At 32.1% G+C, this 20074-nt stretch overlaps 1 protein-coding gene across 5 annotated transcripts in view; it reads right to left on the bottom strand.

Annotated features, from left to right (window-relative positions):
* The window catches only part of Pals2 (protein associated with LIN7 2, MAGUK p55 family member), a 90752-nt gene that overhangs the window by 30326 nt on the left and 40352 nt on the right, over window positions 1-20074 (bottom strand). For 3 of the 5 annotated variants that reach the window (XM_013150458.3, XM_003467900.5, XM_063239539.1), the window contains exons 2-5: window positions 19451-19569; window positions 11599-11751; window positions 7459-7611; window positions 6370-6597 (exon numbers count right to left, since the gene is read on the bottom strand). In XM_013150458.3, the coding sequence (XP_013005912.1) occupies window positions 6370-6597; window positions 7459-7611; window positions 11599-11751; window positions 19451-19567 (651 nt within the window). In that variant the 5' untranslated portion in view covers window positions 19568-19569. Of the gene's footprint in view, window positions 1-6369; window positions 6598-7458; window positions 7612-11598; window positions 11752-19450; window positions 19573-20074 lie in introns of all 5 variants that reach the window. The other 2 variants (XM_013150459.3, XM_023564265.2) reach the window with 1 other exon arrangement.

Below are 20074 nucleotides of genomic sequence, written 5' to 3'. Positions count from 1 at the left end.
AGAAGACTAAAAGAAAGATTCATCAACCTGAAGACATTATAATAGATGGTGAACAAAGTGATCATAGATGTAAGATGTTCTCCAGTAATACTTCAGGTGATGAGGAAGTTCTTTTTTTTGAAAAGTTTCAGTGTATGAACTTGGTCTACTTGGTTAAACACATACACTCTTTGAGATCTATGAAATGAGACTAGAAAGTATATTTTGTTATAAAAATCTTTCAGGGACAATTTATGTTCCTATTTGGTAAATATTCATGTGGCAGTCACAAATTTAGTTTCAGCTGGTGAAATAAAAAAACTTTTTTAAAAGGAATATACTAACCTAAGCTAGTCAAAGTTACACTAATAATTCTTAAATTTGTTATCACACTCGAGTCATTCATCCAAAGGCTATCGTTATTTAGTTTTAATAATAAACAATAATGAACTTCCCACCTAAATAAAGGCTAGAAATCTGTGCGGCTCTCCTGTCCTTATTTAATTCTATGATCATTGCTTCCTCACTTGAGGTACCTGGACACTGAACCTTGCATTCATGAACCCCTTGCTTTTCCCTCTACATAGAGGCTTAAATGCATCTACTGCACTCCTTAAAAATATGTACTTAAATATAAAAAAACAGTTTGCTACAACAGGCAATCTTTTGGGATTGACATGGTTGTTAACATGCTTCCAGATATATATATCACTCTACAAATGACTGTCTTTGATACACTTGAATATTCAACTCAGTTGAATACAATTGTACTAATTTTCACTGCCATCAGCAATGCAGACGATATACAGTACACTTGCACCTACAGCCAAGTGATAGGTAAAAACAGCATCATACATTGTGATTTTTAGTATAGTTTCTTTCCAAGGTCTGGTTTTAGTTGCGGGGTTTTTGTTGTTGTTGTTTTGTGGTTTTTTTTGTTCTCCCTCTGGAAAGTGTTTTTTCCTTTTTCCTTTTATTGTTATTACCATGACTGCAGTACATGATTACATTCATTGTAGAGAACTTTTACACATATGTAACACATTTTGAATCTTTTTCCCCTTTTCCTCCATTCTTTTATTTTGCTAGCATCAGATTAATTTACTTATAAGACTTTATAAAGTTAATTATCATATATACAGATTAAAAATAACACAAAGGCCAAAAAATATTAAAAATGTATGACAATTATTCTAAGACAAGGTACACCTTTAGATATATTATCCATCCTGGATTAAAATAACTTTTTTTTTTCTATTATTTGTCTTCTATTTCCTCATTATCATATGTACGCATACATAGATACATACATGTTTCTGATATAAGAGGAAACTGTGATATTTAAGCTTGTGTCTCTGAGTTACTTAACTTTATGGTTTTGGGTGTAGAGTGAAAGAGGAACACAATTTTTTTATTATTTGGGGGGGGGGGCTACCAGAGATCGAACTCACAACCTTGTGCTTGCCAGACAGGTAGCTGGTGCTGCTATGCTATATCCCCAACCCTGAGGAACACAATTTTACATATTGCCCCTGTGAGCAAACAATCTCTGTATATTCCTCAGATAATTTCTCCTTTTCTACTGAAAGGCGTATCTTTGTCAGATACCAAAGTAATATACATGTGTAGATCTCTTTGAGTTCTCTATTTCACTGATCATGGTATATCTATTTCAATGTCAGTGCCACAATATCTTAATTTTTGCACAACAATAATAGATCTCTGTTCCTGAGTTTGTAACTTAAAAGTGTTTTGGTAATTTATCCTATCAAAGGACACAAAAAATACTATTGCAATTTTGATTGAAATTTCACTGAATCATTACAATTCTTTTGTGGAGAGAGCTTAAATGTTTTGTTAGGTTTATTCTTAGACATACATGTGATATTCTCTGGCTGCAGCATAAATGTCTAAGTTATGTTTCTAGATGTTTGCTATGATACAAAACTACAAATCCCTGCTATATGTTAACCTTATTTTCAATTACTTTACTAAACTATCATTGCTAAACTATAGTTTGGGGGGGGGTTCTATGCCAAAAATCATATTATTTATAAATAAATTTTATACCTTTTTCCCAAGTCTTTTATGTCTGTAATGTCTTTTCATAGTGTGATTATGCAGCCTTTAAGAAAATACTGACTTTAAGTGGTGCTAGTGAACCTCTTACTCTATTTGTAATTTTTTAAATTTATTTTTATTTGATATTTTACTTATTTTTATTTCAGTTTAGTTTTTTGGTTTTATATAGTTCAGGCTGGCCCTGAATTCACTTTTTATAGTCAAGATTGGCTTCAAACTCAGTCCTGCCTCAGTCTCCCAAGTGATGGGAATACAGACATGTACCTCCACACCCAGCTTGGATTTTCTTTTCCAATAGGTGAAAACTTTAATCTTTGTTTTAAACTTTACTTTTTGGCTTCTCTGGTTTTAATTAACAGCAAACAAATAATTGAATATAAACAATAATTAAAAAGCAGTAGTGTCTACAGCCTTAACATTCAAAATATTACAGATTTATACTTTACCATGTCCTGACCAAGTTTAAATGCAGTAAAAATTCATAAATTTTTAAAAAGAAGTTTAATACATTCATTTTGCTTCATGCTAGAAGCTTTATCAAAATTCTGAACAAGACCACCATTCTCTGTAGCAAGTGACGCTTTCCCATCCAGCTTCTGCCAATGTCCTGAAGCCTGTTAGAGCCTCGCTGGTTTAAGATCCTGGTTGACACACTTGCCAATTGCTTTGTCTCATCATGGTTGGGAATAGTGAAAGTGTTTGTTGCCAGGGATGTCTGAACACTAGGATTATTAAAGTGGATTGATTCTGTGGTATGCAAACATTATTACATCGTTAACATCAGGGATACTGCTCATTCCTTTTTAAAAAAAAAATACGTGGTACATGTTTATAATATATAATGTTTACTATGAGGAATTAGTACACAAATTATACATAACAGAGTGTTTTTTCACTCTCTTTCCCTTCTTCCTAATTTTGTAAAGGAGAACTGGGAATTCTTATTGAAACAGAGAGTGTTGGTTGTATCTCTTGAGAGTAATTCCTTTTTACCACTGTACAACTGTGTCTAATATTTGGCAAGTTTCTCTTAGTTTATTATAGGTTCTTTCATTTTGTTAGAAATGGGGTTTCATGGAGGAGCTAGAGTTGGCATTAAAGTCGTCTCAGGCAGACTAGCTGAGAGTCCAGTTTCTGATTTTAAAGGAAATGCTTCTAACAGTCAATTACTGAGGATTACCCACCCCCATTTTTTGTAGATAAAATAGATTCTTCTCTTCCTATTTTAGTAACTAATCTTAAGAGAAAACATGAATAGGTACTAAATTTTATCAAATTGTCTATTGAGGCTATTCCTTTTTAATACATTAATATCTTTAGTTACACATACAGATTTTCTAGTATGAAACTGCTAGTATTCTTATAATAAATACAACATGGATATGTATCTTTTTTAATATGACTAAATTTGATTTGCTAATATTTTGTTGAGAATTTTTGTATGCACTGTATATATATCTTTGAATGAAATGAAACTGTAATTTCTTCTATAATGTTTTTGGTGTTCCTACTGGTCTTAAAGAATAAAAGGAATGCCTATCAATTTACTTTAATGAACAAGGAGAACTACAAATAACCTAACCTATATAAGTTAAAGAACTTCAGAATTAACTACAACTTCTAACTTATACTTGTTCTCAAATTTAAAAAAATACAGATTTTTGTGCCTCATAAATATTCTGACCTTTCAGTCAATACTTCAAATGGTTCTAACAAAGATTACCTACTGACATGCTTTGAAAAACAGCCCCCTGGCAGAGAGAACTCCTGGCTTCCATCTGCTCTCACAGCAATCTAGAGGCAGAACTATGACAGGCTTCAGAGTACAAAAATCTCCACCTTTTTATGGGGGATATGAACCCTATAATTCAATGGTTTACATCTTAATGTTTTTACATTATAGTCATTAACTTTTGCTGTTTGGGATGAGACAGCAAAACTAGCACTAATTTCCTTTTCTTTACCATTTCACAGGTAGATCTATTCTTACTGTAGATCTTAGCAACTTCAGCATAGTCTTCTTTTCCTTTTTTATTAACTTGAGTTTTTTTTTTTTTTTTTTGGGGGGGGGTACTGGGGATCGAACTCAGGACCTCGTGCTTGCCAGGCATTAACTTGAAATCTTAAAAGAGTCATTTTATAGTTTCCAAACTGGCCTATCCAACTTGCCAGCCTCACTCCTCTTGTGTCTTGAGGTCAGTCATTATTAAGTAAAACGAGTTAAACCCAAGCACTATAACACTATGGTAGTCTGTCTGAAGACGGAGACAGCCACTAAGTGACTAACTGACAGGTAGTGTAGAGAGGGTGAGGTGAGTATTCTGGACAAAGGGATAAACATATGCAGAACTGAGCAGGGTGGCACAATATCTTATCACACCACTGAGAATGGTGGGCAATTATAATTTATGAATTACTGGTTTCAGGAAATTTCCATTAATATTTTCAGATTTTGTTGACCCTGGATAACAAACCGCAGAAAGCACAATTGTAATAAAGTGGGGATTCCTATTTTGCTACTAATGAAAGTGCTGAAGAAAATAAGTGTCCTTTCTTCCCCACAGTACTTCTGAGCAGGACGTACACGGTTGTTTAATTGCCAGGTCAATGTTGGTATATACTAACTGTTTTAACACAATGAGTAATAGCTCTCTTATTCATGAAAAAAAAAATTCCAGTTGAATATATGTTAGCCCTTCTTTGGGAGCCTATATATCATAGTGTCTTTTTTTTAAAATGATAGGATAGGGTTGAGACAACTTGTAAGACTTATATGCCTTTTTCCCCCTATTGTCAATCCATTCCCTAAGCTCTAATGGCCAAATGAAAACCAGAACTTAAAGTTTGGGAGGAAATGTTTATGCTTAAGGCTAAATATTCATGCATTTTATGCCATTCATAGTTCACCAAACACAAAATCCATGTAAGAACCTAGTATTACCAAAATTTGTTTTGTTTATAAAGTTATTACAGCTATGGTGAACTGTAAGAATTCTGGAGTATGAATCATAGAAAGAAAAAAGAATTTCTATCACAACACAATAATGAAGATAATAAATCTTTTTTTCTTCCAATTTAGATCTAAGATTAGGTTTTCTGTTGTCACAAATGGGCATATGCCAACAAAGGAATAAAAGTTCCCTAGAAGGTACTAGTTGTACACAATGCCTAGTTCCAATATTATTTCTTTTTCATGACTGCCTTCCTTGAAATTAAGTTCTCTACCTTCATTTCAACCAGTTCCTTACAAATATATTTATTTTCAGAAGTTCAATTTACATACTAAAATTCACAATTAAGTAGTCTCTCCTCTCTTCCAAAGAAGAATTTAAAATAAGCATTTGGTAAGTATTTTTTCAAAGAGTTGTATAGGAAACATAAAAGCTACACTTTTAAACTCATACTACCTGTATGAAAATAAAATATACTGGCAGTACCTTAGGCATGAAATCTTACAATTTTGTCCATACATTAAAGAATAAATTACTAGATTTAACCTGAACACAAAAGATATCAATCTGAAAGAACAGGTGGACATTTATTTCTGTTATTTAAGTTTGAAAACACTTTCCTTCAGTTCCAATATTATGAGTTCCAATTCTTTCTCTGCAATTCCTTTCTTTCTTTCCTTTTTTTGGATCCAGAGATAGAGCTCACAACCTTGTGCATGCTAGGCAGGCGCTTACACTGCTGAGCTAAATCCCCAACCCTTGTTTTCTTTATAATTCTACCTTCCCACTGCTACCTCATCATCACCACCACAGCAATAACAGCAGCCACCTGTGAACATTGATGGTCTCTATTAAGAGAATCCCTTGTTCATTTATCTATTTTACCTAACATACAAATCAAATGCGTCCAAATTAACTGTCCAAGATTTTTTTCAATCTGTATTGATCTTTCTTTCTGGCTTCATTCTTCAATTAGCCTATCACATAAATACTAACCAGAGGCAGATGCAAACCACATTCTCTCAAAGATCCTTATACAGTGCCTCAAAGATCAAGGATACTAAAAATGTTTATGAAACTGTTTACGAGATTAATAATTAAAAGCTATTCCTAGCTAGCTACAGGCCATTGTAATGACAGGGTTTCATCATATTCACAAAGAAATGTCCTTACTTTTTCCCTAATGATACAATATTAATTACTCAAAAAATCATGACAAAACAAATCAGTTCAGAGAGATTAAACCTGACATTTGAATTTCTCTATTTTTTAGCAAAATAGTAGCATCCTCTAGTTATATCCAATGGAGTGATTAAAGAAAAAAAATTCTTAATTTTATCAAAATTTTATTACTAACCTGTTGAGGAGTAATGGTATCTCTATAACTTGGTAAGATTTTTAGAGTGACACTTCCACTAATATTTTTCAGCAATTCTTGTAATTCCTTCGGATTGTTTCCAACCTCATGGCCATTGACTTCTTTAATGATATCACCAACATGAAGTAGACCTTGTCGATCTATCATTCCTCCATGAAGGATTCGGGCAATTACCAGATCATTATTTTCAACCCTAAATGTCACACCCTATAGGAAACAATAATAATTATTAAGAAGAAACATATAAATATTCATGAATATATAATAAAATATTCTAAAACTAAGTAAGGGGATTGTTCTCATGTTTTTCTCATACTTTTGAGAAAGTATGAGACATGAGATATATGAGACATGAGATATATATGACATGAGATTGTTCTCATACTTTTCTCATGTTCTTTTCTATCTTTAATATTTTAATCTCATTAAATGCAACTGTGACAACTTTTAGCATGCCATCAAAACTGACTTTCATAGTAAGGCTGACCCTAAAAATGAAACACACTAGTATATGGTCTATACAGTATAAAAGGAAACTCAAGGAAACAAGTCAAGGTATTTGTTCTTTTTGATGGACTTTTACCTAGCTTTCCCACTTTTCCATTTCACTTTTCTTAGGACCCACAAATACATAATTTTAGCAAAAGACAGCAACTTTCACTACTTCTAGGGTCCTACCATGGCTTCAATTTTTAGTATAATTTTTTTCTGTGTTTTGGTATTACCATTGGTAAGCAACCTGAATTCAGTTTTTTAAAAGATTAGAAGAAATAGAGTAATTATCTTTACCTTTTGAGTCCTTATTTCTTTTTTTTTGGCTACCCATTGGCCTATTTCTAGCTTCTAATTCAGTTTAAATTTTCATTCTGGTTTTGCTTCATAAAATAAATTAAGTTGACAGAACATCAGTATATATTTAAATATGGACCAAAAAGACTTCATAACCATGTGTGAATACAACGTTCACACTAATATAGTATGAAAAAGAAAAAATCTATTAAGAATAGTGACGAAGTTACAAATGATTTTATAGTTTAGATTTAAGAAGGCACTGACTTATCTACTCACCAATGGCTCCCCAGCTCTTTTGTGAATACCAAGAATACGAATGGCATCCACTGGTAATAACTGATTATTGATAGAAGAATTATTCAATTCTGGGCTTGATGGAGGTGAATCATAACACTTTGATGCCACAATATCATGAGCTTCCAAGAGAGACTAGAAGTCAAAACACCATGTGGTTTATTAGCTACTGATGGAATAAGTTACTAAAAATAATTTGCTAGTTCATTATTCCAGCTGAGTATTAAGAATTTCCAATGCATGTATTATTAAATTCCCAAACATGAATCAAATCAAACATAGAATCTTATTTTAAAATATATAAAAATACATAGTTTCATTATCTCTGAGCAATATTCTTGTTTTAGATTTGAACAGACGGAATTCAGTCACACTTTTTTAATGTGGCATGCTCACTGGAAATCGACCTAAGTTTCCAAGTATGGGGAAGAGAAGGCACTGAATTTCACTACCATTGGCAGCATCCTTAACTTTTTGTATTTATTATTAACCTGTATTTACCAGGCATCATGAAAATATAAATGACAAGGATCCAAATTTTTACCCTTTCATTGCTAAATTAGTAATACCTCTTTTTTACATGTATAAAATGTCTTAAAAAGATATCCATATCCAACAGAAAATACTAGCATCTTACATCAATGATGGGAAATTTTATACCACCAATAAAAATTTTAGTCAATGTGAGATATTTTTGATGGGGAAAAATGAGTCAGTAATAATGCTGGATACAATGTATTTTTTAACTTCTAGTTTTACTATGTATGTCCTGTCATCACTTTGGTTTTATTTAGCTCTCTAAAAATTTCTTGGTTTTTATTTTATATTTAATTTTTTTATTCCTTGTCCTAAAGGAATAAGGTACACTGTAATTTGCATACTCATATAAAGCTAAGTATAAAATAATTACAGTGAACAGAATACAAGCTCAAAAAGCAAAACAAAACAAAACAAAACAAAACAAAAAAAACCCCAACCCCCCAACCCCTGAAAATCAAAATATAAGAGAGGAACAAATAGCAGGTTCAAAACAAAGAATCTGAATACTGGCTTAATTGGTAATTCCTAGTGATTCTACAAAATCGTTTATTAGAAACTGGAGAAAAAATTCACAAAGAAAAATAAATCCATATGTAAGGATTCTTCAAAGTTCCAACATGTGCTGCTTGGTTTTTTATTCTATATTTTATTTTTAGGCAGTTTTCATTTCCATGAAATCACTACTTAAACATTAAAAACTCTCAGTTTTACATGTCTTGTCCAGAAGTCTCATGAGCTTCAGATTTATATACTAAAACTGCCCATAACTGGCTAAAGTCATAACATTTTGAAAACTAAGAGTAATTGTAGAAAACTGAATCAATTAATGAAAATTTCCCAAGTCTACATTTCTATTTAAAATATGGAAGGTTTGAAAAACTCATTTATTACAACTTTTCTTTTTTTGGTACTTTGGATTGAATCCAGGGTCTTTTCACTGAGCAATGTCCCAGTTCCTTTTTCACTTTTTATTTTGAGATAAGGTCTTACAAAACAATTAAGTTGTCCAGCCTGGGAATAAACTTGACAATCCTCTTGCTTCAGCTTCCCTGAGTGCTGAGATTACTGGTATGTACCACTACATCCAACATTTAAACAACTTTTTACTTTTAAAACTGGTAAAGAGAACAATTTACTTTCTTTTTCAATGGAAATGCACTGCAAAATAACAAGCTAACTGATAAGAAGCTCTATGTTTAAGAGGAACACTAGGCTAATAATTGTAGAATAAGAAAATGTCATATTGTAACCTTTAATGAAAAATACTGATTTAGCAATAGATTATTTTTTTTACCGGTACCAGGGATCGAACTCACAACTGCATGCTTGCAAGGCAGGTGCTTATGCTGCTGAGCTAAATCCCCAGCCCCATGTAACAGATTATTAATCTGTGTTCATTAAAAGGCAAATAAATGGTTGGTAGGTAATAGCATTTGCATGTCTGTATAACATCTTAGATTACTTCTTGGTAAAGATTACTTTCTAGAAAAGTTCAAAGAAAAGAAGAGAGTGTCATCACCCTTAATCAATGGAACAATCAATCTCTACATCAACAGTGATAGAGCAACCAGGTAGTATGAATTTTCTGATGTAATCTAACGTATGTTGCATCACATTATTTAAGATGCATTCTAGTTCCAAATAATGAACTTGAATCACCAACCTTTCAGTTAAAATACTTGTTTACCGGAAATAGAAGAGACAACAACACAGCAGGAAACAGACAAATCCACAAAATAGGACTAGACAATGAAGTGGTCTCTTCCTAGGTCAACATCACAATAAAGGGGAAGGGTAGGTTTTCTAGGACACTCAACCAAATGCCACACATAGATGTGGGATGGAAATTCTTATTAATAGTAATTCCCTGCCTCTAACATTTCCACTTATTCTCTGGATAAAGTCTGAATAATTTATTATATTTTATAAAAGATTCAATCAAATGATTCCTGAAAAAAAAAATGTTCCTGACACATATCCATGGTTCCATACACAAGGCACTGGCTTATGTAGGAAATACATCATTAATCTTTACATTCTGCACTATCATTCTTAGACATACATAATGAAAGGATTTTGCCCTAGATACCATATTATGGCAGTGGGAGGGGGAACTTAAGAATGTTTACCTTGTGGTCACTTCCCCCTTCCCTTATGACAACTTCCTTTTCCTTCTACCAGTGGCGTGAATAAAATCCCAATCAGCTGCTCGCACGTCATCAATGCCCGCCCTAAGTGCAAATCCCGGTCAGAGGTTGTATATATGTCTCCATACCCCACATCCGAAGAGGCCCGGTCATCTTTGGTTGTAGGGTGCTTCTCCTCATCCTTAAAATAAAGGCTACTGTTTCTTTATATTCTTTTTTCTCTTTCTTTACGCCAAAATCCCTATCACATATTTGTATGAGAAAAACCAGGTACCACCACTTGATTTTTAGTGCTAGCTCTTGTAGTGCAAAAAAGAGGTGACTCTACAATAGTACCCTTCTATCTTAACAACATTCTTTCCCATCAAAATGCAAGTTTCTCATAAAACTAGCTGATACACAGGACTAGTCGTATTTCTGGGACTTCTAGTCTCTTCAATTAATTTATTTCCTTAATATTCCCCAGTATAATACTATCTTAATTACAGGTTAAAAATAAACTTTTTATTTTTAATGGATTCCTCTTCATGAAACTGATTAAATCATGCACAGGACAATGACTAAACTCTACTTATTTCTCATATCTGTGGAATGCAGTATGTTATATAAGTTTTCATCCTGAGCTGTACTGTCCCAATAGTCATTGCAGCATCCCAATCTTGAGAAGCACTGCTAAAAAATAGCCCTTATTGGGCCCAAAAAGGACTGGGAAGCACAGTGGTAGTAAAGAAGAAAGGAATCCATTCTTATAGTGAAGAAATGTTACTATGGTATGTTCTGACAGTTCATCAAGGTTATTGTTTTCCTTAAATGCACAAAAGAAAATCCATGGTGATGTACTTCTGTAATGGACATTGTACATATATGTAGAATATACTTACTTAAGTATGTATAGTTATGTTTGATATATATCTTCAGCTTATCAGGATACTCAAAAACCTAAGTCAGAAGGTGCATACTTGTAAGTTAGTGGTGGCAAACCTACGGCATGTGTGCTATCATGTTTTTCTTTTTCCAGACAGAGTTTTGTTACATCGCTCAGGCTGGCCTTGAACTCACTATGTAGTCCAGGTGGGTCTTGGAATTCATGCTGATCCTCCTGCCTCAGCTTCCTGAGTGCTGGAACTATAAGTATGCATCATCATGCCCAGCTGTGTTTTACTTTTAAGACAAAAGATGTTAATGTATGAATTGCTTTTTCTAAATTAAAACTTCAGTATTCAGATTTAATTACCATGTCCACACTTCGTGATAAGTAAGTGGGTTTTGAGTTGCAGTTTGGCACTCAATCTCTAAAAGGTTCACAATGACTAATATTAACCATGGCCCTAAGTAATCTTCAAAAGAAAAATCACCTTAAACTGCAGTGTAACTACTAAATGAGAACACGGTGGAGCATAGGGAACCCAGGGAGAAGAGTGACAGAAAAAGTTACCTGGAAGTGAGGTTCTTTGAGTATACCAACCAGTTCTGCCACATTTTCATCCACATTTATTAGAGGTGTGATATCTTCAAGAATTTCATTGACTAATTCCAAGTTGTTGTCACTGACAGCTTCTAATTTTGAATCTTCAAGCCTCTCATGAGCCTAAAAAGACAAGTCTATTAAAGCAACAGTAATTATTTATTTTACTCCAGATCAACTTATTTATTCATTTATTTCTCTTTCATAGTTTTAAAAGATATTACTTGGAGATGTGATACACTTAAAATAGATAATATTTCAGCCAAAGGAAATATATGATGTTTATAGCAAATATGTCATGCAATATAATAAACTTTGGCTTCTATTTCTATCCTACAAGTCATGAAAAGCTCATTTTTGAAACTACCCCTGAAAAAAACTGAACAGCTCAGATAGCTACTAAAAACATGTTCCATTTTATCTACCAATGGGATTTCCTAGAACCTTTTTAGTTGAGGCTTGAACTCTAGATGCTAATGTTTATGTTTTACTAAAAGATTAAAAGATTGCATATTAAAAACGACAAAGGCAAAGAATAGTAATACAAATATATAATAATTATATATGTTAACATTTAAAAAAAAAGATTAAAAAAATTTTGAAATTCCAGAATTTGAAAGCTTCTATTTTCTAATTTTGGGAATTACTGAATGTAGCTCAAGGGTAGAGTGTTTGCCTACCATGCATAAGGCTCTGGGTTTGATTCCCATCACAGCAAAAAAGAAAGAAAAATATAAATATAAAAGTCACTTTAGAGCAGGTAGTTCATGAGCTGGACTTTAACAGACCTCATGGTTTGAGGGAACAAATCCTCCTGAAACATACAGTCTTTTCCACAGAAAATATACTGTGAATCATTGTCACAGCATGTAACTAAACTCAATTATCCTCTCTCATAGCAGGAATAAAGCAGTTTTTAAAGGTGAATTGAAAATGAACATTAAAAAGATTCAATTTTTCAATATCCTTTGCTTTTCTGATGTCTACTATTTAAGACAAAAAGACAATTATTAAGATTTAATTCATCAATAAAATACTTGATAAATCTTACATTTATAAGTCAAGCAGTATTAACTAAATTTTAACAGATTTCTATAAAGATTTACATATTATGTCTACCACCAAACAGTGAATCCTTTACATTCCAAATATAACATTCTAAATTTTAAAAAGATCACCTTTTTGTTTGAATGTATTTTTTTGTACATGATTCACAAGAGTAAAATATCCCTCCTTTCTTCCTTTCCTTTCTCCTTTCCTATTCTTCTAGCTCCTCTCCCCGCCTCTCCCTTATCCCCCCACCCAAAATATAGGACCTTGCTCTATTGCCCAGGCTGATATCAAACTCACAATCTTGCCTCTGTCTCTCATGTAAGTGGGACTACAAACAGTTGTAAAACTCAACACTGTCATGCTAATATATGATAAAAGCTTTTTTTCACAACTGCATGCTTGCAAGGCAGGCACTTATGCCGCTGAGCTAAACTCCCAGCCTGACAAAAGCTTTTAAAGAAAGAAGAAACCTTAACATTTGTTGAAGGCTTTCCTTTTTTGGTACTAGTATACTCACTATGTATTCTCTCTGTGTTATGTGCATGTAGGTATATGTGCACATTTAGAAAAGGTAGATATGTTTATCCTTTTTACAGATGAAGACACTAATACAAAAAGGTGAAGTGATTGCTTGAGCTCATGCAGCTGATTAGTCATAGAAATGGGGTGGTTAATATCAAGACTTGAGCTCTTATCTACTAAAATATTTGACTTTATCACTATACAGAGAATCAATCTAAAATCATCTCACAGTTAATAATTCAATCTAATATATAATGCATTATTCCCATTTAAAAGTGTACGATATAGTTTCACTGATTGCTAGTTTAGTTGTTGTTTCTCTTAGCATGATTCTTCCAGTGAAGATGTGTGAAATTATTTTTATTGCTTTGTATTCTACCTATAGTTATTTGATATTCCTATAGTTCAGAAAATCTTTTCTGATGTTTACTCCTTTGCTCTAAGAAAGAGCACTATAGAACATTTGGCTCACTACTTTCAGGCACTATGTCGATACATTTTCTATATTATCCTGTTACATAATCAGCACATAATAACTTTGACATTGGTAAACGTTGGTTCATTTGAGGACTTATGGACATAAATGACTGGCAACTTGATCATTATATTTCTCTTCTCATTCACCTATTACAAACTGGGTGAAGATAAATGGGAATGTAAAAGCAACAATGATAAGAGAAAAAGGAGCCACATAGGAGGGTAAACTATAATAGAAGATGATACAAACATACCTGCAATTTTTTTATGTGAACTCACAAGACTGGTTTTACAGAAAGAAAGACTCTCAATAGAACATACAGAAATTCTCACGGAAAGTTACTTTTTTCTTTTGGTGTGAAATCACAGCTATATTATTATAATGGAAAACCAACTTCTGAAATACATTTGTGTTCAACTAAGATCGATTTTAGTTTTCCAAACATAGTAAACATTACTAATAATGTAGTTTTTAAAACTGAAATATGTGAAAAAAGCTTCAGTCCTTTTATTCATTTTAAAGTCAGAATTTATTACTAGCTTTCAAGAGGAAGAGTACCATTCTGAATTTAACTTAGCAAACTAAGAAAGCAAAGAAAATAGCTGGTCATGGTGAGACATGCCTGTATTCACAGCACTCTGTGAGGCTGAGGCAGGAGAATTCCAAGTTTGAGCCCAGCTCAATAATTTAGCAAGGGTTGTGAATGTAGCTCAGTGAGAAGAGTCTGGGTTCAATCCCCAGGGTCACCATCACCACCACCACTAAACAAACACACAAAGAAAGTAACAACAAGAAAAAGAAGTATTAGAAAGCTAGCATAACTCAACAAAATATGTTTTATTTTGTTATAACTGGTTTGGAAGAACTTGCTATGATGAAACTGCAGAATTATTTGACCCAATACAAATATGGCCTAGCCTTCTGTATGTCCAGTTCTGAGAATCAAATTAACCACTCTACCTTAGAAAACTGAACTGTAGAGAAGAAAAAAGTACTTTGAGAACTTCTGAGTATTTCATTCATATACAATCCAAGCATGCTTGCAAATATAACTAAACAAAAGTTTTGGGTTACAACTAAAGTGACAAACATATTTCCTAATGTTAATGGTAATATTATGTGTAACCAAGCATTTATCCATTAAAAACAAGAATGGTGTCAACAAAATAAATTTTGTTTCAATCTTTTTAGAACAGACCTAAGGAAGGTAATGTAGCTATTGCTTACTAAATATTTCTTGCAAAAGCTAGAAAATTCCAAAACAGTGGAAATTCAACAACTCACTTCTAAATAACACATTATAAGACATTATAAGATATTTTGAACTAAGTAAAATGAAAATTTATCAAAATTAGTGGAATGTAGTGTTTAAAGGGAAATTAGTTGCAGTGAATGCAAATATTAGAAAAGAAGAAAAATCTAAAAGCCAAAAATCTAAATTTTCATTTTAGGAAACTCAAAAAGAATAATAAATTAAATCCAAAGTAGACAACAAGTAATTAAGAGTATAAATCAATAAAAATGAAAAGAATGTAAATCAACAGAGAAGAATCAATGAAAGTAAAACTGGGTTCTTTAAAAATATGGAAAAAAAAAAAAAAAAAAAACCCCTGAAAACTCCCTTACTAGCTTATCTAAGAAAAAAGGACACAAACTTACTGGTATTACAAATTAAACATAGATCATCACTAATGCCAAAGATAGCAATAATTTTACATTTATGAATTTGATAGTGTAGATGAAATGGATCAATTCCTTCAAAGATACCATCTATCAAACCACACAAAAGAAGGTACAGATAATACTAATAGTTCTGTTTCTTAAATCAATAATTAATAGCCTCTCAAAATGAAAAGCACCAGGGCCAGATGTGTTCACTAGTAAACTCTATCAATTTTTTAAAGAGGAAATCAAACCATTTCTCTATACTCTTATAAGATGGGAGAAGAGAGGAAATATTTCCGTACTCTATAAGTCAGCATTATCCTAATAGCAAAACCAGAAAAGGCATATAAATGTACAACAGAGTAAATCCTAATGTAAACTATAGACTTCAGTTGATAAAACTTTCATTTGACAGAAAACTGAGCAAAAGTACAGAATCCCCATGTATTACCTCCTTTCCACCCCATACTCAGTTTACCTTAGTAGTTCCATCTTACAAAATGTGTAATTCATGTTAAGAATTTACCCTATGTCATGTCCAGTCCCATGGGTTTGACAAATGCATGTCACAAATACAAACAAAATAATTCCACTGACCTAAAAGTCTACTCTATTCATCCTTGTCTCACAAAACCCTGGCCAACTATTGAGTTTTTAACTTTGTTTCTATAGCTTCTGCTTTCTCAAGAATGTCATACAGTTGGAAGCATACAGATGAAGCAAGACGGTCTCTTTCATTTAACAATATGCATTTAAGATTATTCCATGTCCTCTAACAGCTACATAGCTCACTTTTTATCATATAGTAATACTCTACTATATGTATATACTGCATTTTGTTTATCCACCTACTGAAAGGTACTTTGATTACTTCAAGTTGTTGCAATTATGAATATAGCTGACATAAATATTATGTGAAGATATCTGTGTGGATGTAAACCATCAATTCACCTGGGCAAATACCAAAGAACACAATTGTGAGACTGCATGGTAAGTCTGTTTAGCTTTTTAAGAAACTGCCAGATTGTCTTCCAAAGTAATTGTAGCATTATGAACTACTATCAAGGAATGGGCAGTTTCCTTTCTACAATAATGTGCTTTTCAAATATTTTATCCCAGCCTGTATTAAGCCTTTTTTAAAGGTATGTTTCTAGTTTTGATAGTTTGATAATTTTTGATAAAATTTATCAAATATTTCATACATTGCTTGTCTTACCTAACAAATCTCATGTGAGGCAACGCAGGTTATTTTGTATGCTTTCATCATTCCAAAAATGTATACCTATTTAAAACATGTTGTACACAAAAAACATACAATTCTTGATAGTTAAAAAAAAGGTTCTGTCTAATCCTGAGTGTCACAATCTTTTTTGATATGTGTTCTTCCTCAAATTTTGATAATCTTTTATTTCTTACTTTTAGATCAATGATCAATTCTGGGTTAATTTTTACAAATAGTGTGAAGAAAAGTTTTTCCTATGAATATTCAATTTGCTTCAACAATATGTTCCTCCATTACTCTAGATCTTTTGTAAATTTTAGAATATTTTACCAATTTTCTGAAATTCTGACAAGATTATGCTGAAGCTTAGGTCAATGTAAAGAGGACTGACATGGTAAAGAGAGCCTTCCAAACCCTTCATTTTTATATGATCTGTGTATGTATAAGAGTTCATGCCTTCCTTGATTTTGGTAATGTTTTGCTGTCGGTGTATGGCTCTTGTATGTACATATGTATTTTAGAAAATTTATTCCTATTTAAATGACAATCTTCAATTTTCATTGTTAATATATAAAATGCAATTGATTTATACAGATGATCTGGTATCACTAACTTTATAAACTCACATATTAGTTCTAATTTACAAGTTCTAGACCGTTTTTTAAGGGTATAGATTCTTAGGATTTTCAACAAGAATGATGTCATCCGTGAATAAAGATGGCTTTTTTTTCTTTCCAATTTATATGCTTTGTTTTGCTTTCCCTCTTCCATTTTTGCACTAGCTAGCTAAACAGAGATGATGAAAGTCGAACCCTTACCCACTTCTGCCCTTTAGAAAACCATTCTATCTTGTGAATTATAATATTACTTGTGTGGATTTTAAATAAACATCCTTTATCAGGTTGATGGAAATTTTCCTTTATTCCTAGTTTGCTGAGTTTTTTGTTTTTTAAATCAGAAACAGATGTTCGGCTTTATGAAATTCTTTTCCTGAAAGAATTAACAAGATCAATTTTTTAAAAAATCACGTCTGTTAAAATGGTAATACACATTGGTTAGTTTCGAAATAGTACTGCAATCATACTTTTGTTTCAAACAAAACACACTTGGGTAATACAGTATTATTTTTTGTAACTGGTACATTTAATTTGCTAATATTTTAACTTTAAATCATTTTCATCAGGGACACTGCTCTGTAGTTTTCTTGAAATATCTTTAGCTAATTTTGATAATCAGGGTAATACTAGCTTCTTAAGACAATATGGAAAAAGTCCCTTCCTTTTTTTTCTTGAAGAAATCATATAAAATTAATGTTATTTCTTCCTTAAATGTCTAATATGGAATTTACTGATAAGGTCCTCCTTTACTCCTATGATTTCTTTACATACTGTGCCTAAATACTGATGTTTTGTTGTTGAAATGCTGCTTGAATGCTGAATATTATTGATTCTGAATATTAAGTGATTGTTTCATTTTTAATTAGTAAGTTTATAATTATACTTTATGTGCTCAAAGTTATTCAAACATTTAAACTGCTAATAATGAAAATAGATGACCCTCTGAAAGACTATAATCAGTGGCACAAAATAAATCTTGATCCTCAGAAGTTGTCAATAATAAAGACATACACTCAAACCCTGTGTTGCAATAGATTGAGCACAAAATTTAGACAGAACACCTGTCCTAACCCTTTTCTCTGTCATTTACTAGAAAAGTGACCTTAGGAAAATCATTTGTTTACTTTAAATCGTAGTTTTAAATTCATAAAGTTGTTACAAAGGAAGAACAGTATAAAAATCTTCATAAATGATAAGCATGTTGTAAATGTCTTAGAAACATTATTATAGTTTCAAAAACCACAGATCAAAAGCTACAAACTAAATACAAGGGAGCAGGGATATAACTGATCTATGGACACTAAAAACTAAAAATCAACAGTACAATACCAATGCAAATGTGAAAACTGTTTTTAAAGTACCAATATGAACCTAGAGCAAGCCATTAAGCATAGGGATAATCAGCTCCTACTTATGAAGAATTTGCATCATTATCTTATTCTTACTAATGGAAACTTTATAAAAGGCAAATTTTTCAGATGTCTTGCAAGGAAACGAGATAAAAGACTAGCTTAAAAAAAGAAAAACTACAAAAAAAATATAAAATCAACATTCTACGAGTGGTAAAGCATAAAGATGACAAAATGGCTATATGAAGGAAAGGTAAGAAAACATGTGACACAGGTTCCTGAAAGTAAGAATCATTTGGGACAAGTCTACCACATGGGATAGCAGAATTGTGAAGCAAGTAACACACTAAGCTTCAGTAGCAATTATAAAAATTACTATGAAGAAAAAGTATATATAAAATGAAATTGAAAAAAGTATAAATGAAATGAGTTAAGGAGATTGTTTAAGAGTTGACTATGGAAATAGACTTAAAATACCTGAGTTATGCAAGAATAAACAACATTTCAAAAAGTAATACATTAAGAAGAATCTAACTGAAAAATGGTACAAATTATAATTTAAAATAAGAAAATCAATAACTTGCTGTTGAAAACAGAGATAAACAGGATTTTTTCAAGGGCCCCATAACAACATGGTCAACCATGTTATTCTAATTTCTCTAAACCTTAGCAGTATTAGGCCAAAAACAAAGTCATATCAATCTGAATTTTTTAAAGACAGAACAGGAAGAGCAATATTGGTCTCATTTTTGTATATCTTACATTAAGTTTTCATTATGTGATGAGTGTTGATTTGTTATTATTTTTTAATTATTGCTAGGTATACCACCCATATCCTAAAAGAGCAATATTGTTTTACTTCTATGAGAACACATTTTCAAAATAATTCAGTACTCTTAATGATAAGCCAATATACCTTAGCAAGTGATTTCACAATAGGATTTTCCATAATCCCCTTGAGAAAAATTAGGTCTATTTCTTCTGCTCCTGTAGATGAGGGCAGCTCTGTAAGGTTTTCCAGGACTTGCTGCATTGCTGCTGAGATAAAAATAACATTAAAAAAAGTAAAACTTAGATTTCAAGCCATTATGAAGTAAGATTGTAAAATAGTGGAGGTAAAAGACATTAATCACAAGTTTTGAAACATCACATCATACAACCTCTTACAAATAACTTGTATTTGCTTTGTTTTTCAAATTTGAAAACACTACAGGAGAAAATAGAACATCTGAATAGACATATAAAGTAAAAAAAATTTAGTAATCGAAACTTTTCTCACAAACCCATAATCTGGTTTTGCAGGTAAATTCTACCAAAGATTTGAAGAATAATTAAATCAAATACTTTACAAACTCTTCCAAAGAAGAGAATACCTCTCAATTCAATCTACTACTCTTGGGCTGGGGATTTAGCTCAGCAGCTTAAGCGCCTGCCTTGCAAAAGTCAGTCATGAGTTCGATTCCAGGTATAAAAAACAAACAAACAAAAACCCAAAAAAACTACTACTCTCATACTAAATCCAAACACATCACAAGAAAAT

The sequence above is a fragment of the Cavia porcellus genome, unplaced genomic scaffold (assembly GCF_034190915.1).
Source record: "Cavia porcellus strain 051 isolate PalLab524CR breed Dunkin Hartley unplaced genomic scaffold, mCavPor4.1 scaffold_2, whole genome shotgun sequence".
In the NCBI taxonomy this organism is placed as follows: domain Eukaryota; kingdom Metazoa; phylum Chordata; class Mammalia; order Rodentia; family Caviidae; genus Cavia; species Cavia porcellus.
Note: the sequence above shows the minus strand (reverse complement) of the source record. Positions and strands in the feature narration are given on the sequence as shown.